The sequence below is a fragment of the Rosa chinensis genome, chromosome 4 (assembly GCF_002994745.2).
Source record: "Rosa chinensis cultivar Old Blush chromosome 4, RchiOBHm-V2, whole genome shotgun sequence".
Classification (NCBI taxonomy): domain Eukaryota; kingdom Viridiplantae; phylum Streptophyta; class Magnoliopsida; order Rosales; family Rosaceae; genus Rosa; species Rosa chinensis.
Window position 1 is genome coordinate 59,839,028 of NC_037091.1, and position 20,098 is coordinate 59,859,125.

Below are 20,098 nucleotides of genomic sequence, written 5' to 3' on the forward strand. Positions count from 1 at the left end.
TTGAGGGTGGGACAAGTGCCCTGCATTGTCTGTCTCCGAGGAACTAATATCGCCTAATCAATTTCTCCTTAAAAAAAAAAAAATCAGAAGTTTGTCCATTAGAATTTAGGTGGAGAATTTTGACATAGTATATATATGATGAATAACTTCAAGAACTTCTAATTCATTTGATTTGATGGATACACAATTACACATACATATATTCAATATAGAGATGTACAATACCAAGTTTCTCATTCCCATTTGCTCCTAACTTGGTGAGGGTGCTTGAAATCACATGCCCAAACTGCTAATCTCTCATGCACTCTCCAACACAAACCTCTACGGCTCTACCCAATACATAACAAGCGAATTTCTTCCACTCTCCACTCCCTCCAAACTCTTCTACTCTTTCAACCCTGACTTGTCTTTCATCCCCACCAACCCATCCAACTCTTTCTTGCTCCCATTTCATCCTCTCAACAATTTTCATGCTCAAACCCACACTTTTTCTCCTTCCACACCATCCGAGCTCTTAAACCACAAGAATCCTTCACTCACATTTCTTTCTTTATCTTCACCAAACAGCTTCATTTTCACCAACAAAAGCAACTTCTCTTGGAATAAAGGTATCCACGAACACACCACACTTGCTCCTTCATCGTCAGAGCTGAAAATTCTCTCCCACCTTTGCTCAAGTCTCATTTCATATTCTTCTCAAAAAAAAAAAAAAAGTCTCATTTCATAGAACACACACCTTATTCATTTGCTCCTTCAACGTCACTCCTCCTTCCTTCACAAAAATGAAAGGACAATACCACTTGCCAACCACCAGAGCTTCGGAACAGTCGTTCTGATTCGATGATAATGGAAAGTCGAACCCTGGAAGGTGCGACTGTAGTGAAGAGTCAAGCCCTTGAGCTTCACCTAATTCATAATTATAGGGTGTTCTCCTGTACACCCTCCACCCTTTCTCCCTCAAGAAGCGTGTGGAGGAATGCCATCTGAAGCAACTGATCGACTTGGCAGTAAAGTCACTCCTCTCACGCCAACGTTGCGAATACATAATCTCCATCGATCTGCTGATAACCATCTGAGGGATCTAATGCGTTTGGTTCAACCTCATTAATATAGTTATTGGGGAAAAGGCCAGGGTCCTTCCAACTTGTGCATGCTTCCCTGCAAACTAATTGTTTGTAAGTACTAATTAAGTCAAATTAAAGCGAGCAAGGGGAACGAAGAGATGAACACGAAAAATATTGTACCCTCTATGCCTCCCACGTACTGCGGCGTATCACATAGTATGTACTGGAAGATCAGGGCTGATCAAGCACTGGAATGAAGGAAACCTCGTCGTTAATATCTTTGGTATGTCCAACTGTTAAGTCCATGTTCTGAGGGAAAGGCAGCTGCTTAATATCGATATGTTTGCACATTCCGAAACACGAGGTTTGGATATATTGATTCTTCATCTTGGGGTACAAGATAACCAGAATTTGGTCCCTCTGGGGGTGGTAAGAACAGTAACTCCGGTCTCCGGAGACCTCATATACATAGACAAAGGCCTTGTCACATACATTTTAACTGTTTTGTTGAGGTCTGATTGATCACTTTGTCACCAAAGGATTAAGGAACAAGATGGTGAACAGAAAAGGAAGACTGATCGATCACACTATGCCAAAAACTGCATCACACTACACTTTTTAGACAACGAAAAAAAAAATTCCGTTGTGTGATCACTGAAACTGCTTCACACAACGGGTTTAATGAGATTTGCGTTGTATAAGGAGGTCGTACATCAATTTTTTTGGATCCAAGATTATTGTACAACAGTTTTAAGGATTTGTCTGTTGTCTGAATGTAAAAAAAAATTCCCCCTCACCTTGCTCAAATTTGGGTCGAAATTTTGACTCACCTTGCACAACAGTATTGTTGTATATGTTGTATGAGAGTAAGTTGCAAAACAACATACAACGCATTTTTTTGTTTCCGTTGTGCAAGTTTGGAAGAAAATCACATGTACCCCAAAATGTGAGTGAGTAGCCCCAAAAAGGCCAATATTTGAGTAAAATGCTGGTACACGATTTAAGCTCCTACAACGGAATGACTTATTTGTGTTGTCTGAATGAGAAATGTATGTCCCTAACGTCAAAACTGCTTCTTTGATTGCACATAGGCGGGAATTTTCCCTCCTTGCTCCCTTAACTCAAATTTAACATGTACATGATCAGACAACTCAATTACATACATGCGTTGTGTGAAAAAGTTTAAAAAAAAAAAAAAAAAAAAAAACCCGCCTTTAGTCCTTACTCCTTAGTGACTTTGTCTCCCCACTCGGTTTGCACAAAATAACTCTGCCTTCAGGCCCTTCTTCTTGTTCGTGTCTATCTCTTTAGAAGCCAACCATTTCCTCTCTCATCTCTCCTCACCTGCAAACCAAAAAGGAAGAAACCCAAATTTTTGATTCTAAGCAACATCACCACGAAGGTAACTCCCTCTTCTCCTTCTCTAGATTTGGTCTCTTCACCCCATTCTACTATGTTTTAATTTCCTGATTAGGCTAAAACGCCTGAAACTCGATCTGACCTAAAAGTTCGACTAAAGCTCGCCTCTCTCTCTCTTGCAGCCCCACTCTCCTCTCTCTCTCTCTCTCTCTCTCTCTCTCCGGAACTGCAGCACGACGCCTTTTCTTTCTTCTACGGTGACGCCGTGATGGACTGACGGTGCGCGGTGATTCTGGGTTTTTGTTTCTCTTAATTTCTACTTCTGGGTCTTCACTCTTCAATCGATTTATGGCTTCCTCTTAATTTCTTCTTCTGGGTATTCAATTTTCAGTCTTCAAGTCTGGGTTTGGCTCAAACTCTACTAGGTGAAGCAGCTTCGATTTCAGTTTTCGACTCAATTTCGGAAACTTCAAGCTTGGTAAGTTGCTGCCATCTTTCTTGCTTCGATTTCTGGGTTCGAATTGCATCTGTTACTTTTGCTATACTCTATACATATGACTGATATGAGATTAAAATTGGATATGTGATCTGTTTTGTCCTTCTAGATTTCTGGGTTCGAATTGCATTTGTCACTTTTTGCCTTTCTGTTTTGAATTTTGACTTGAAAATTTGAAATTTAGTTGCATTTGTTGGTTTCAGCTTTGCTGTTCATATGTTTCTGAACAAAATTAGATTTGTTTAATGGTTTTCGCCTCATAATAATTGGGTCCAAGCTCTGAATTTTTGTTTAATATTGTAAATGCACTACTAGATATTGAGATTTATGTAAGTTCTACCTGCAGGTGGTGTGGTTGAAGGTTGTATTATGCAAGCTGCTGGTGGATAAAAGATCTGCTGAACTCAAGTTAATAGTTTCTCTCATGTTATAGTTTTTTAATACATGTTCCTTTTTTGTAGTGGTCCTTATTGGCTTATTCTAAATAGCTTTTCATTTTTCAGTATTCTTTTATTAAATTATTTTTGTTGTGGTGATCTTACTCCAGAAAATAACAATTAACAATTTTGTTTCTTGTTACTGTTGCCAGGCCAAATGACTTCCATGATATTCCCAAATACTTTCTTGAGGTAATGCAACGAGGTAGGATATGTAATAAGTTGTTCGTCATGTGCCATGGTTGGCTGGTTTGTATGATTTGCACAGTGTATATGAAATATTGAAATGTCTCATGTTATACAACTTATATTCATCAAAAACTCAAGAAGTATTATACAAGTGAACTAGAGTCTATATCAGAGAAACAAAGAGCAAGCAGGAACATACCATTTGTACTTGTATATCACCTATTTGAACAGTTTGCCGTAAAATACTTGGACATTCTTCTGTTATTAGAAATACTGTAGCATTTCATTACCCATGCTCAGTTCTCAACTGATATGGACCTAACACAAGTCCACAACCCTAAAAGGCTAAAAATATGGATTAAGTGCGCTGAAGAATCAGTTCAAAAATGTGTCTTACTAATCTATCTGACAGTTCAACTTGTGAGATATACATCGCTATCATCATATCTAAGAAATGTTAAATTATGCATGTGAAGCTGTCAAGGACCTTCTAGATATAATAGTTGTTTTTATAACTTGCAGGCAATTCCACATGTTGTAGCTATGGTTAGAGCTGCTGACAAGAAAAGCCCAAGAGAGGCTGTTGAGTTTGTCCTACAACTGTTGAAGGTAATTACGTTTTGGGTAGTTATCATACCTGCATGAGCAGAGATATATATGGTTACCAAAAACAGAACTTTCACTTGGCCTATATGGTCATACACGAGAGCAAAAAGGTACAGTTCCCATTCGATGTTGATTCAGAATTATAGTCTTTTTTTTTTTTTTTCTTTTTGCTTAATAATGATATGAGTTGTATAGTATCATAATTCTCTTGTGACGTTTGGTGATTACTCCTCAGGTCTGCTTCACCACAGACCTCTGTCTCACCTGTCAAAGGCCGCCGATCGAGATCATTGTCGAGGTCTAGAAGGAGTCGTTCTAGGTACACTGGAAATCTCAATTTTCTAACTGTTCAGTGTCAATAAAATCTGGGTTATTGGCTAGTATAACTGCATGTATATATGTTATGTTACATTGTGGAAATTCATGGTTTTTTTTTTTTTGTAAGTTTTGGGTTTATTCCAACCAAAATATTTGGGTTCAAGCTTTGTTGTATTAGTTGAATATGAATCTTGTTTTTCTTACTCCAGGAGCCCATCTGTGGATGCAACCAATCCTGGAAACAACTTGTATGTAACAGGCTTATCCACAAGGGTTACCTCTGCTGATGTTGAGAAATTCTTTAACAAAGAAGGCAAGGTGTGAGCTATTCTAACTTTATTTTCTGAATAATATATGGAACTTACCCTGAGACAGCTTCATGTAGATTGAATTTGTTGTACTATAGTGCTTTTAATTGACTGCAACATTTTAAACACAAATATCTTATGCATGACCAAAATAGTTATCTTAAACAATGGACAGACAGACCAACTCTTTTTTGACCAAAAAAGGAAGTAACAACTTGAAAAGCATGTTATTAAGTGTACTTTGGACACAGTAGGCAGCAGGTGTGTTATGTCTGCCATCAGCTTATCACTAGATAGGTCAATTGTATTTCATTTAGCTATTATACTTGAATCTCCCTAGAACAGGAAGGAAAATTGTATGTTCAGAAGAAGGGAGTAACTTCCTTGGTAACTTAACAGCTTTCCTTTCCATTTACTTTCTGTTCTTGAGATTAAAGAGAAGCTTCATTTTCTATCCTATGATAAATAATTTTTATCAGTTGGTAATGTAGTGCTTGTCATTTCTCTCTATGCACTAAGATATCTAGTTTCCTTTCTACTACCGGGCTTTAACTAAACTTGCTGAGGCAAGATAGTTACTATGTAGTATGCTGCTAAATTATTTTATAATGAAGATTTTCTTTCTTCAGAAATGTTGCCTGATAAGTTTTGGCAGCAGGTCTGGTGTGTGTACTTCATCGAATTCACAATCTAATTCTGGTGTGTGCTAATCATAATGAATATGATTATAATAGAGTTTTGGGTGAATTGATTGTACTGGATACTTACTTATTTTCTGTACTCTCTACTTGTGTATTTTCAAGTTTGGTAATTGAATGGATAGAGTATTGTTCTGTTGCAGTTTCTAGGTATATATTGAGTCATTGATTACCAGATTTTCACCATGGGGGGAGCTCGTTCTAGGAAGAGAAACCATCGAGATGATGAAGATAGTTTTCATAGAGGGATTTCCAGAAGGATACATTGAATGAGGAGGAAAAAAGGAGGGGGTTTCTCGGGTACATTGATCTATAAATCTGGAAGAAGAAGAGGTGGAGAAGAAGACCCAGCAGCAACAATAACCACAACAACAAGGAGGTTACTAGGAACAGCAGCAGAAGAAGATCATCGTCCAAATCCTCTGCTCCTCTGCTCGAGTTGGTCTGTTTGTCGAGGTCTTTTCCTTATTCCTATAATTCATCATTAATTTCTGCTACGTCTCTATTTGATTTCCTAGGATAAATAAACAGCTTAAAGAATGTTTATAGAACTGGGTAAACATTGATTTCAATTTGAGGTTTTAGATTGAGATAAAGTTTTGATTTTTTGTTGTTGTTCTGAAGCTGATTTTGGTTTTTGAGTTGCAGGGAGGAATCCAAGTTCTAATAATAATCAATCTTGGTCGAAATCTACAAGGGATTCTAAAAGTGGGTCTTGAAGAAAATCGATGTCAATGCTATAGGATATCGTTACTGTTTTGTTGAACTTCAGGTGTGTTTTGTTGGGTCAAGGATTATTCTTTTATTATGAGCTGAAATTGCAGTTCATTTTCTAATGTATACCTTGTAATGTTTGTATGCATTACATAGATCATTTGTATGCATTAATAAGATTGATTATCTATTCACCATGTATTTACATAGATCATCTAACTGGCCACCTCTAATTCTTTATCTAACTTTTTTTATTTTTTTCTTTGCAAGAACAGAAGTTGGAGAAACTTCATGAAGAGGATCTTGTTGAAAGGCCGTTCAAGAAGAAACAGATCAAGATCAGGTTTCCTGAATGGGGAAGAAGTGGGAGATTTGCTCCATTTGGAGGTAAGGTGGGTTTACATATTTTGTTCACAAGTAAAAGTGCTACAAGCCATTTTTTTTCACCTTAAAAAGATCTATTCATCTGCAAATTGTGTGTATTAATTGCAACCATATATGTGGTCTACCAGGTGTTGTTTAGCAGAACAAATCTCACAATTGAAAAAGGAGAGAAACTGGCCATTATTGGCCCAAATGGATGTGGCAAGAGTACTTTACTGAAACTAATAATGGGTTTACAAAAGCCAATAGCAGGTGAAGTTCTGCTTGGGGAGCATAATGTCCTAACAAACTTTTTTGAGCAAAATCAGGTGTGTACTGCCATTACTATTTGCTACTTTGAAATAACTAATAGCATGGGGTTTCTTCTTAGTAAAAGAGGAACCGGATTTGTAAATTTCCTTGTCAGAATATATTGTTGGTTGACTTAGCTTTTATGGGATACACGTAACATGCTTTGTTCAGAATTTTAAGTTCAAAACTACTAATGTTGACTCCGTATCTAGTTCAATGATTTTAATTTATAAAGGATCTTTTGTGTTAACTGTAAGTTTTTGAGTCCTAAGCATGGTAATTTTATTTAACCATTCATATGATTCTCAGTGGCATGCATTCGCTTCTCATGTTTAGGTACAAAAATCTGGCAGTTAGTTAGTTTGGTATGAAAATCTGGCAGAGAAAATATAATCACTTGACTCAACTTCTCATAACTTTGTTATTATGTTCATGCCTCATTCATCAAAATGATTAAGTAAACCCTTTGATATATTAAATCAATTTCAGTGGGAGAGGAGAGGCAGCAGCCAACCCAAGCAGATATTGATCAAGTGCGAAATGAGTGGGGGAAGTTTGTTGTCAACACATATGTGCATGAACCTTGAAGTAGCGCGCTTGTTGCTGGTACAATTTTGATATGGAAAGCATCTTTTTTGTGCTTCTCTGCTGGTACATTATCATGCACCATGTGGCATGTTTTGGAATAATACATATATATGTATCAGCTTTTTGATGTCCCAAGTAGATGGGCATGCACTAGAATGCTTTTCTTATTTGCAATGTTGGCTTCAATGATTAGTGGTTTGCAAAGTTTATATTTGATGGTTGGCAATGTTTATATTTGATGAACTAGTGTTCATTGGTAAATGGACCAAATGAATGTACAATTTAATTCAGGAATGGGATGTTCAAATAATCAGACAACATAATAGAGATATAATGACAACTGCCCGTTGTCTGAATGGCCAAAATTGGGACAAACACACTGCAATCGTTCATATCACACATCAGTTTTTAACAAATCAGTCTCTTCTAATTTATACTCACACAACAGAAGCAATTGAACTCTGTTGTCCAAAAACTAAATCAGACAACAGTTGCAATTGAACTCCGTTGTCCCAAATGTTGATCATACAACAGATATAGTCTAAGCATTGAAGTTTGAGGATCAATCAGACAACACAAAAAATAAAAGTATGTTGTCTGATATGCTTAACATACAACAGCTTGAAACCAAGCACTGTTGTCTGAAGGCAGCGCTTCAACTGCTGCGCAGCTGCGCATGGCATCTGCCGAGCCATCTATCGAGCCATCACACAACAGTTATAACACATACCCGTTGCCTGTTTGCTTATCAGACAACTGTGTTCCACCGTTGTCTGAATTTTCAACAGACAACGGCTCGCTCTACAACAGTGGCACTCCAAATCAGACAACAGTTTCTGTCTGTCGTCTGATAAGGATTTTGGCATAGTGTCACTTTGAATGTGCTTGATGGAAGTACCAATTGATGATTCAAATGTAATCATTTATAGGATTTTTTGTGAACTAGCTAATTATCAACTCCTCTAATTTAATCCTATATGTTGTAAAACGATATTAAAAGAATTTGAGAGAGAGAGAGTTTAGACACCAAGAATGAAGTATGAGAAATGGAGTGATTTTATTCATCTCACAATGAGGTTTATATAGGAGTACCTCAGGTTTACGAAAGATAACTATTTAACGATTACATCAATCACTCGTCTGATTATAATCAATCAATCGCTAATTATATTATGTTAATCACCAATCAATCTTAATTGGCGTATATTACGCAACACTAATTGATATTACATGAATAGCCACATTAATATTTACAACACTCCCCCTTGGATATTCCATGTCAATAGTGTTGCCCCTGCTATGCGCTTCTAAGTTGCCTCGTCAAAAACCTTGCCAAGTAATAAAAACCCTGTGGGAAAAAATAACCTTGGTTGAAGGAGAAAAAGAGCACAACGCGCTTGAGTGTGGAGTAGTAGTATCACAGCTTCAGAGATAGGTGGAGTTTTCTTATCAGCACCATAAGTAGGTTGTATGTCTACGAGAGGGATGCATTAGAATTGCTACACCAAAACCTTGCCCGGTAAACCCAGTGGGAGAAACCCGTGGTCGAAGGAAAAAGATGAGCAAATGCATATATATGTCAAATCAAAGCATCTTCTGGATGTAGTAAGTGGGGTGACCATTATAAAGAAGTGCCTCGTCAAAACCTTGCCAGGTAACAAAACCCAATGGGACAAAATAATCCTGGACGAAGGACAAAAAGAGTACACGATGGTCAAACGAGTATGCTTCAAGATACTCCCCCTGATTTCGACTCCCCCTGAAAATTACATGTTAGGTAATTCAGATAGTTTACGTAGACCAATACCTTGGACATGCTTCTGGAATGTAGACTTTGGTAGTGACTTAGTGAAGAGGTCTGCACGATTATCTTCAAATCAAATCTGCTTAACTTCAATCTTCTGATGCTCCTGTTGTTGCTAATTGAAGGAGAACTTCTGTACAATATGTTTGGTGTTGTCTCCTTTGATGAAACTCATCTTTATCATCTGCTCTATGTAAGCAGCATTATCCTAGTAGATAATGGTTGGTTCACCAGTGGTGGAATGCAGTCCACATGTGCTTCGAACATGCTTTGTAACGGCTTTTAGCCATGTACATTCACATACTGCTTCGTGAAGAGCTAGTATCTCAGCATGATTTGAAGAGGTAGCAACAAGTGTCTATTTCGTAGACCTCTAAGAAATTGCAGTATTCCCAATGGTAAAGACATAACCAGTTTGGGAACATGCCTTGTGGGGGTCTGATAGATAGCCTGCGTCAGCATATCCAAGAAGGCGAGCATCATTCTGAGGATCAAGGGGGTTTGGTCCATTTCTTGATGCATAGGGATAGAATAAGCCCATATCGGTCGTACCTCTAAGGTAGCGAAAAATGTCTTTTATGCCATTCCAGTGGCGGCGTGTTGGCGCAGAGCTATATCTAGCTAACAAGTTCACAGAGAATGAAATGTCTGGTCTATTGCATTGAGCCAAGTACAATAATGCGCCTATTGCACTTAGATATGGGACTTCTGGTGCCAATATCTCTTCGTTATCATCTGCAGGATGAAACGGATCTCTCTTAGGATCTAGACTTCGAACAACCATGGGAGTGCTTGAGGGCTTTACTTTATCCTCATTAAAACGTCTTAACATCTTCTGGATGTAGTTTGATTGATGAAGCAGAATACCATCAGCACGGTGCTCGAGCTCCAGGCTAAGGCAGTAATTCGTTCTCCCAAGATCTTTCATCTCAAATTCAGACTTCAGGTGCTTTGCGGTTTCTTTCATCTCTTCAGGAGTACCAATCAGATTCATGTCATCGACATAGACCGCCACAATTGCAAATCCAGAACTTGTTTTCTTAATAAACACGCATGGGCATAGTTCATTGTTTACATATCCCATCCCGATCAAATATTCACTTAGACGGTTATACCACATCCGTCCGGATTGTTTTAATCCATAAAGTGAACGCCTCAAACGAATGGAGAGCGTGTTCCGTGGTCTAGAACTATTTGCACCGGGTATCTTAAGTCCTTCAGGAACTTTCATGTATATCTCTGTATCAAGATCCCCATAGAGATAAGCTGTGACCACATCCATTAGCTGCATACTCAGTTTTTCGGAAACTGCCAAACTGATAAGGTAGCGGAACGTTATGATGTCCATTACGGGAGAATATGTCTCCTCGTAATCAATCCCAGGGCGTTGAGAAAATCCTTGCGCCACTAGACGAGCCTTGTATCTCACAATCTCGTTTTTCTCATTACGCTTCCTTACAAATACCCATTTAAAACCTACAGGTTTAACATGGGGAGGTGTGGGAACAACAGGTCCAAACACCTTTCTCTTTGTCAAGGAATCTAATTCGACCTGGATTGCTTATTTCCCTTTTTAGCCAGTCGTCTCTTCATTGAATCTGATCAACAAAGCAAGGTTCGAGGTCATCGCATATTATAGTTTCGGTGGCCACCGCAAATACTAATATATCATCGATGATAATCTCAACCCGATTCCAAATCTCACTAAATTTACCGAGTTTCTCTATTCTCGGGAGTGGGTTCAAATGTTGGAGCGTCCCCCAACATCGTCTCTTCTAGGACAGACCCATAATCCGGATTTATCTCATGAGATGGATCGGTTTTGAGATTGCGATGTCAAGAGGATTCGTTTGTGCCAAGTTTACCCTCTTCTAGGGAAAAGAATCCTTCGAACCTAATAGTCTACCTCACTTCAAGGTAGGGACATATGACTGGTTAGCCGCCATGATCGTACCTCGTCCATCTGGGACGACACATCCTACAGGGACGTCTATCCTTACAGGCACATTTGCAGCAAGTATATATGATCTCGTCACTTTAGCTAGATCAGAGAAAGAGTCTGGCATATTTTGGGCTACACTCTGTGGATCTAGAATTCTCCGCACTTCATAATCACATTGTGCGGTTCGGGGATCAAGATGAGACATAGTGGGGACATTCCACGTTAATTCAAGTCGTTCATCAGGAACGGTAACGTTCTTATCTCCCCCTAACGACGGGAAGACTGTCTCATCAAAATGACAATCCGCAAATCTAGCGGTAAAGAGATCGCCTGTCAAGGGCTCGAAAGAGCACATAATGGATGGGATTCATAATCGACATGTATGCCCATCCTTTGTTGAGGACCCAAGTTTGTACATTGTGACGACACAATTGGCACGAGGACTGCATACCCAAATGCGTGTAAGTGCGAAACATCAGGTTCATACCCAGTCACCAGCTGTAACGCGGAGTAAGGTTGGTAGCAGTGGGCCTCAACGGGACCAACGTAGCTGCATGCGAGATTGCATAGCTCCATGCAGAAATTAGAAGCTTGGTGCGCATTACCAAGATTCTATCTGCGAGACCATCTTGGGTGTGAACATAGGGAACTAAATGTTCAGCATCAATCCTAAAGGATATGCAATAATCATCGAAAGACTTCGATGTAAAGTCTCCGGTATTATCAAGTCTTATGGACTTTATGGGATAATCCGAGTGGTGAACCCTCAATTTCATGATCTGGGCGAGAGTTTAGCAAAAGCAGCGTTTTCTTGTGGACAATAGTGTTACATGTGATCAATTTGTCGATACATCAACCAAAACCATTAATATTTAACTGGTCCACATGGTGGTTGGATATGTCCACAAATTTCCCTTGCATTCTGTGCAGAAAAATGGTGGTGTATGTACTAGTCTTTGCATATGATGGTCTAGTATGAAATATTCTTAATGGGTATGGCATAGTGTGTCATTATATACAAAACCTTTATTCAGAAGGGGATGCACCTGCGATGAGTTGAGGATACGGTGCATCATACTGTGACCTGGATGTCCCAAACGATCATGCCATAGCAAGTAGTTGCTTGAATTAGTTAGCTTCTAGCTAACAGATTTCAATTTCTCCAATGTACGCTTCTGGCCGCACACTCAGAGGTTATGCAAAGATATTTCACTCATTTTTCTCAGTGGTTTCAACGTGGTAACTGTTGGTTCGAATATCCTTAACACTCAATAACGTTCTTCTGGAACGTGGAGATTATAAGGCCTCATTAATGGTAGGTTCAGTACCATTGGACAACATACTGTGGGTTTTGCCATAACCCTCTATCAGGTTGGATTGGCCTGATACGGTTGTCACAGAGGTATGAATAGACAATAAGTTTGAAAAACATCTCCGATCTGGGAGTATGGTGTGTGTAATAGCACTTTTAACCAGACAACAAACTTCCCCACAGAATATGTCTATTCATTTATTTAATTCAATGGATCACATGTATAAATAAGTTTATTGAATTAAATACATTCGAACATAACCACATTTTCATAATCCAAAATGATTGAAAACATAAATCACCAAAAATAATCCGAAGATGTTTCATTCATTAAGATGAAAATATGGCACAAGGGACCAATTATACCCATGTCTTCGAGTTTTAATCCTCGGTATGTTCAGTAACTACCTGAAAATCCATGATCTCTAGTGTGGAATCAATAGAAAATTACCTGTCAATAAAGTTGGTATTTCGAGTTCCGCGCCTGGCGTAATACTCATCTACTGCTTCGGCTATCGCACAGCAAGTGCGAGACCAGCAGTTAATTCCTCCATATCGATAACAAAGAACATGCTAATTTTGGTGGCGGCGGGCCGAACCAGTGTTCCTTTCCACTTTGGCTTGTTAGGCAGGGGCACTATAACATGGGGCCATGTTTTGGGCCGGTTATATGGGCCATTTATGGGCCCATCTCTCTTTACTTGCCTAAAAAGATCAGACTCTTTGTCCCTTCCACGGTCATAATCTCTCCTTTCGAGATTAGGTTTGCGATGAGCAACATCAATTCCTTCAAGCAAAAGTGCTGCTCAGGTACCGATGGGCTTGGCTTGATCATTCCTCAACAGGAGGTTGTTGTTCATTTCAGTGAGCAACAAGATAGTGATCAATTCTGAGAATTAATAAAGTGACTCTCCTTGTATTCTTTTGGGCAGATGGGCTTGTTCAATATCTTGCTAATCATGTCTTGCTTCAAGTAAGAAATGGTCATCTGATGGTGAAAGTGCTCTTCCAGAGCGACCCAAAGAGTCTGTGGATCCTCTTCATCGGATACTCAATTTGTAGTGCTTTCTTCTTATGTTTCTTTATGAACATTATGGCACTCGCCTTAAAATCATTAGTGACCACATTGTCATGAGTATTGATTGTTGATCTCATCTTCTTTGTAGTCAGATGAATTTTCACATTTTGAGTCCACTTTAGATTTGACATTTCTTATATGAAAGGAACAAATAATATTAGTGCTTTGGGTAATATCGTCCATAAGCAAGTAATGAGAACTTCAGGTTCTATAACATGGTATGAAAAATCGGATTAGACATGTAAAATCTACTGGTTTTATCATGTATGATGAATTTATGAAGGAAACTTCAAGTTTCTTAAATGGCATTATCGAAACTATAAATTCGATTTATGTATGAACTACTGGTTCATTTAGAACTTCTAGTTCATTAGGTACCTGCATTTTCTACACATATATTCTAGTGCGAAAATTTAGACAAGTAACATAATAATATTGAATTGAGAAAATTGAAATAATCTCACAAATTTGGATAAATAAAAATCACAAATCAATTGAGATATTAATTGCATGCTACTAATTTAAAAGATTAATTATTACACAATTATGTGAATAAATGCTTCTGGCAATTAATTACACATATTAAATATGATGAATCTATTTACAATATGAAATCATTTTTCCTTTTATTTTTGATTCTGCTGGACCAAAGAAGGAGTGTGCTTGATAGTGAAGCCTATCGGGCTTAGTCTGCGAGCTTGTGACCCGGGCTTTCATGCATAAGTCAAAGAGTATGTGAGGCCTGCTGGGCTGCTAGGTCCTGCAGAGGGAGAGTGGGCCTACTGGGCTCAAACTGGTCTGCCAAGGAATGAAAAGTTATTACTCAACCCTTTCGGTAACTCCAATTGAATACGACCAGGTAAGGAAGGATGAGGTTTAGGTGGAGCGAGGCTCACTTAAGTACACGGCCTTATCTGAACCTTGCCTAGACATCGCATCCAACTGGATGAGCCTAGTTTGAGAAGATTCATAACTTTTGTCATGGTAACATGTAGTGAGCTTCTATTCTGGCCTTGCAACTTGGGCCTGAGCTTCTGGCTCTGATTTGTTGTTGTGACTTTGGGCTTGATTTGAGCTTCTGACTCAGCCTCATTTAATATTCACCATTAACCTGTCTTTTTTTTTTTTTTTCTTTAAATGCTTCTGGCATTAACACTTCATTAACCCCATAAATATTACATAATCATTATGGCAATAAACTTAATGTACAGTATTAAGAAATTGTAATGAAGTAAATAAATATCATAAAGTCAATAATGAAATCATTATGGTGATGAGCGTAATATACGGCATTAACAGGAAATGATGCACATTATTATGGCAATTAATGATTTGAATAAACACTTCTGGCATTATAGTAATATTAAATAGGAATCCTACATGTCAATGTGTCATGGTATATGTCAATCAAATCCAAAAACATGAACAAATATATATGTATCAACCAAATAAATTAATAAAGTAAATTTGGGGGTTCATGCATCATGGTGATTGTTCATATAATCAAGTTTGAAAACATGAATTAAAATTAGAATTTGGAAAACATTACTTGATGAAGAGCGGATGAATCTTTAGTTTATATGTGCAGAACTGAGAAGGTTGTCTTCTCAGCCAATCCAAGAGCTATTCGCCTTTTCTGGACAGCTCCCACTTCGAATGGTGTACAAGTCTCAAAACGACTCCAATAAGGCTGAAATTTGGAGGGCAGATAGACGAGGCAGAGATGAACAACTTTGATGAAGGAAATATTTTGATCTGAGGTCCCGATCAAGAGGTTTCGGGGCGTGCAAACAGGCTGTAGCAGGGGGTTTTTTTTTTCTCTGGCTATGGCTTGGGTTAGAGCTTCGTGCTGATAACGTGTTGTAAAACGATATTAAAAGAATTTGAGAGAGAGAGAGTTTAGACACCAAGAATGAAGTATGAGAAATGGAGTGATTTTGTTCATCTCACAATGAGGTTTATATAGGAGTACCTCAGGTTTACGAAAGATAACTATTTAACGATTACATCAATCACTCGTCTGATTATAATCAATCAATCGCTAATTATATTATGTTAATCACCAATCAATCTTAATTGGCGTGTATTACGCAACACTAATTGATATTACATGAATAGCCACATTAATATTTACAACACTATATATATACTGACTAATGTGTTGAATTTTGTTTCTTCTTTTGGATTCTATACCCTTAGTCCGGCGTAGAATATTTCAAATGTCATTGTTGTACTTTAAACTAAGGGGAAATATCACTAATGGTCACTGAGTTATGACTTTTTCGACACTTAACTCATTGTATTTTCAACAATATCACTTAACTCACTCAGTTTTACATTCGTCTTTCACTTAACTTCATGTCGTTAATTCTACCGTTAAAAATTATTAAAATTGAGGGTATATTTATCTAAACACGAAAAAAATGTTAAAAGTGTTACGATCATAATCCATAAGTGCTGCTTTTATTCCAAAAGGTGTCCAAATTTTTCTTATTAATAGAAATTAAGTATCAAAGTACTGCTAACATTTTTCACATAGCTCACTCATCCCCTTGTTATATACTTCCAATGTAAAACTCAATAAGAGACCTAACTCCTAGTGTATGTGAAATCTTATAGTAACTGAATCCTGCAGCCAAAAACAGCTTCTCCCACTCCTTCAGTGCGTTCTTTTCCAGTGAGATTCACCATCAACAACATGTCCCATAACAGTTGTGTTTCAGTTGACCTGTTATTCATCTTCTTGTTATCTACGGTTACAACGATGTCTTTAATGATAACCTTTCCTCTGTCACTTTTGCTGATCGAAATTGCTTCTCTACACCTCTTCAATATCCCTAGGCCGTGAAAATTTATCAGTTTGTCATTCCCATTTGTTCCTAATCTGGTGAGTGTGCTTGAAATCATATGTCAATAATGCTAAGCTTCCATCCCTTCTTTTAAATACAAATCTCTCTACCAACATATAATAAGCAAATTTACTCAAACTACCTCTGCCTCCAAACTCTTCTACTCTCTCCACTCTTACTTTTCTTTCATCCCCAGCAAGCCATCCAACTCTTTCTTGCTCCCATTTCATTCTCTCAACAATTTTCATGCTCAATCCTACACTCCTTTCTCCTCCCACACCATCAGAGCTCTTAAACCACATGAAACCGTCACCAGCGTTATCAACTCTCTCATGATTATCCCAAATAGCTTCACTTCCAGCAACAAAAACTGCCTCTCTTTGGACAAAAGCATCCACAAACACAGCATTAGCATTATTGCTCTTACCTTCATTGTACTTATCAAAAATTCTCTCCCATCTTTGCTCCAGTCTCATTTCATAGAACATGCATTGCTTCATTTGCTGCTTTAACTTCAATCCCCCTTCCTTGATATACAAGAAAGGACAGTGCCACTTGCCAACTATCACAGCCTCAGAATAATCTTTGGACAATGGAAAGTCGAAACCAGGAAGGCCCAATCACTTCCAAGCGTTGAGTCCTGGAGCTGCACCTAGTACGTTGGTAATGGGGTGTGGCCATGGTGACCGGCCAACCTGATTTTCTTCTCAAAAATTTAGGAGGAATCCCATCTGAAGCAACAGCCTTGGCAGTAAAGTAACCGCGGTGCTTTGGAATTATCTCAATTTGTTGATATATGTCTGATGGATCCAATGGCTTTGGTTTTATATCGATCGAAGACAGTTTTGCCAAACCAGCCAATATCTACCATGTTCTCTTCCTTTGAATTTGTTCACACTTCCCTGCAAATCAATTTGCTTAACAATGTTACATGACTATATATATATGGAAACTAATATGAAAAGTACTATATTATCCCTCTGTGTTTCCCATTCCGGCGTACCACATGGTATGTATTGGCAGATAAAGGCTTATCAAGAACGGGAATGAAGGCAACATCATCATTATCTGACGAATATCCAACTGAGAGATCCTTGTTCTGAGGGAAAGGCAAGTCTTTCACGTCAGTATCTTCGCAACATCCAAAACACGTAGTCTCATGACTCTCATCCGATTCTTCATCATGGAGCACAAGATAACCGGAATTTGGCCCTTCCGGGGTTGGCGCTGACAGTGATTCAGGAGACCTTTTATTTATACATAGACAGAGGCCTTGTCACATACATCTTTGTTCGTTGAGGTAGTTTTTTCCCAATGGACCGAGGAAGAAGAGGTGGATAGAAATGAAAGAGCATTCACTTTAAATTGGCTTGATGATTTACTTGAATACATATATATAGTACTAATTTATAGTATTTCGTTGCGATAGAATTCATGACCACATTTCTGAAGTTCATAATCTTCATGCATATTCCTCTAATCATATTCTCTACGCGTAATTGTTTATCATCCCTTAATCAGATATTGACATGTCACGTCTTGATGTTTGTTTGTCTTTTGGGATTGAGGTTACCCAAGGGCGCGCCACAGAGTCGATATAAATTAAGTGCCTTTAGCCGGCCAGTCTCATTTACTTATATTATCAAATCAAATTCAACTGATATTTTAAGAACAGGGCAAGTCAGAGCCAGGAAGGTTCATATATAGGGAGTGGATCCCTCCTAAGCTAGTATTTTACCTAAGCTACCTAAACTTTTAAGAAGATGAAGATACGTGGCCAAAGTCATATCTAATGGTTCATATCTCTTTATGTTATGAATTTTACAATAATACCCATTCAAATTTTTGTCCTTCTCTATTCTTTCTCATCATCTTCCAAACTCTTGACAACTCCATGTCTCTAACTCTCTTATTTATCACATCAAGTTTAGGGGTTAATTAGAAGAGAACGCGCCTCACGCGCCTAGGTAAAAGAGAAAAACCCGACGGTGTGTGTTCTCTCCAGGCCAAACAGGGCCGGCGGTCTCGCTGCTGCGTTCCGGCCCGGGAGAGGATTAATGATGTGGAGATGGAGTGGGCTTTCAGGGCTGCGGTGTGGTCCAGGGAGAGTGGATGCATGTGTTAGTGTGAGTCTGTGTTTCCTATTAGGAAGTGATTACAAGGGAATATATTGTTGTAACTACTTACCTTGTATATGTTGTGTAGTACAATAGTACACAATAGTTGTAGTACGCTGTAGTACGATTGTAATATGTTTATATACACCACAGAATGGGTGTAATAATCATCAGGAAATTCATTCTCTCAATACTGATTTATTTGACTTGGTATCAGAGCAAAGATCCGAAAAAGGACTTTGTCTCTTTATTTTTCCTTTATTTTTCTCTTAATTAGAGGAAAATCCTTTTTAGAACCCCAGTTGTTAGGGTTTCTTCTCCAACTGAAGGCAGCCTTCATCTTTCCAGATCGGCTTCTTGTCTGTCTGTTTCACTCCAAATGACGTCGTCCTTCATCTATCCCAAGATCAGACTCGTCTTCTGTTCCAGACTTCCATACCAGCACCAGTCCGTGCTTCCATACCAGCACCAGTCCATCGAGCCGGGTCAAATCCGGTGCTTCTTTAGACCGGTTATGTCTCGTCTTCAGTCAGTCCGGTTGGCCTCATCTCCGATCGACTTCGTCTCATCTTCAGTCAATCCAGATCGGCTTCGTCTTCGCCGGCACTAACCTTCGATCGGCGTATCAGTCCAAATCGTCACAGCCTAGTAGCAGCATTGCACTCCAGTAGTAGCCCAGTCCAGTTGCGGTCCTGACTGCCGGAGTCCCCCGTTCCGATCGGCGTCGCCCCTCTTCTCCAGTCACCTGCTACAGTCGACGTCCTTTCCAACTCTCTCACTCGGTCAAACTCAGTCAACCCGTGCACTCAGTCAAACTCAGTCAGGTTCCAAAAAAAAAAACTGTTACTATTTGTTTATTTCCGCTGCGTACTTTGATATTCGTATATTTTTCTATTGTATTATTGCAATGGTTGGTGCTGACAGTGAAAGTCAAAGTTCTAAGACCAATGAGGTCCAGAGGGTTGAAGTCTCTGTCAAGAGCTCAGAAGGTGGTTCTTTTGGGGGTACCAAACTCACTGGTACCAATTTCCGAACATGGAAGAAGATTATGTCTGTTTATCTCCGTGGGATACACAAAATGGGGCATGTGACTGGAACAATCAAGGCTCCTAGTGAAGATGATAAGGAGGCCTATGCTAAGTGGGAAGATGATGATGGGTTTGTAATGTCGGTTCTATTTCGTGCCATGACTGATGATGTGCTACAGATGGTAGAGGAATGTGAAACTGCTGAGGCGTTATGGAAGACACTGGGAGATCTCTATACAAATGAGTCTGATTTTATACAGGTTCATGAATTAATGTGCATAGCTGCAGGAATGCAACAGAACGAGCAACCAGTGTTAGTGTTTTTTACCAAGCTGAAGAATGTATGGGCTGAAATTGATCAGAAGCGTCCTTGTAAGATCAAGAACCAGGAGGATATTTCATGGTACCAGAAAGAAAAGGAACTTGAGTGGGTTCATGCATTCTTGCGAGGACTTGATACCAAACATAACAGTGCCAAAGGAGAATTGCTTAGAATGCCAGATCCTCCTAGCTTGA

The 20,098-nt window shown here is 38.8% G+C and overlaps 3 protein-coding genes and 1 pseudogene across 3 annotated transcripts; 2 read left to right on the forward strand and 2 right to left on the reverse strand.

Annotated features, from left to right (window-relative positions):
- Positions 1 to 289: 289 nt before the first annotated feature.
- On the reverse strand, positions 290 to 1,558 carry LOC112199676 (annotated as a pseudogene).
- Positions 1,559 to 4,087: 2,529 nt separating this feature from the next.
- LOC112199677 (serine/arginine-rich splicing factor SR45a) lies at positions 4,088 to 4,814 on the forward strand. Its single transcript, XM_024340655.2, has 3 exons — positions 4,088 to 4,261; positions 4,387 to 4,470; positions 4,679 to 4,814. The coding sequence occupies exons 1-3, from the start codon at positions 4,203 to 4,205 to the stop codon at positions 4,791 to 4,793; spliced, it is 258 nt and encodes an 85-aa protein (XP_024196423.1). The 5' UTR covers positions 4,088 to 4,202; the 3' UTR covers positions 4,794 to 4,814.
- Positions 4,815 to 5,637: 823 nt separating this feature from the next.
- On the forward strand, positions 5,638 to 7,579 carry LOC121052559 (hemin import ATP-binding protein HmuV-like). The gene is made up of 4 exons (XM_040517840.1): positions 5,638 to 5,931; positions 6,465 to 6,576; positions 6,702 to 6,881; positions 7,354 to 7,579. The coding sequence occupies exons 2-4, from the start codon at positions 6,481 to 6,483 to the stop codon at positions 7,480 to 7,482; spliced, it is 405 nt and encodes a 134-aa protein (XP_040373774.1). The 5' UTR covers positions 5,638 to 5,931; positions 6,465 to 6,480; the 3' UTR covers positions 7,483 to 7,579.
- An 8,622-nt stretch (positions 7,580 to 16,201) lies between these two features.
- Positions 16,202 to 16,913, reverse strand: LOC112199678. Its single transcript, XM_024340656.1, has 2 exons — positions 16,580 to 16,913; positions 16,202 to 16,467 (listed from the first exon to the last, which is right to left on the reverse strand). Exons 1-2 carry the CDS (start codon positions 16,911 to 16,913, stop codon positions 16,202 to 16,204), a joined length of 600 nt encoding a protein of 199 aa, XP_024196424.1.
- Between the last annotated feature and the right edge of the window lie 3,185 nt (positions 16,914 to 20,098).

What these genes read in the sequence shown, in the direction of transcription:
- LOC112199677 (XM_024340655.2), top strand. Translation starts at nt 4,203, where the DNA reads ATGGTTACCAAAAACAGAACTTTCACTTGGCCTATATGGTCATACACG. An exon ending in TCATACACGAGAGCAAAAAG is followed by an intron (nt 4,262 to 4,386) that starts GTACAGTTCCCA and finishes ATTACTCCTCAG; the next exon opens with GTCTGCTTCACCACAGACCT. An exon ending in TCTAGAAGGAGTCGTTCTAG is followed by an intron (nt 4,471 to 4,678) that starts GTACACTGGAAA and finishes TTCTTACTCCAG; the next exon opens with GAGCCCATCTGTGGATGCAA.
- LOC121052559 (XM_040517840.1), top strand. Translation starts at nt 6,481, where the DNA reads ATGAAGAGGATCTTGTTGAAAGGCCGTTCAAGAAGAAACAGATCAAGA. An exon ending in GAGATTTGCTCCATTTGGAG is followed by an intron (nt 6,577 to 6,701) that starts GTAAGGTGGGTT and finishes GTGGTCTACCAG; the next exon opens with GTGTTGTTTAGCAGAACAAA. An exon ending in ACTTTTTTGAGCAAAATCAG is followed by an intron (nt 6,882 to 7,353) that starts GTGTGTACTGCC and finishes AATCAATTTCAG; the next exon opens with TGGGAGAGGAGAGGCAGCAG.
- LOC112199678 (XM_024340656.1), bottom strand. Translation starts at nt 16,913, where the DNA reads ATGAGACTGGAGCAAAGATGGGAGAGAATTTTTGATAAGTACAATGAA. An exon ending in AGAAGAGTTTGGAGGCAGAG is followed by an intron (nt 16,468 to 16,579) that starts GTAGTTTGAGTA and finishes TCACCAGATTAG; the next exon opens with GAACAAATGGGAATGACAAA.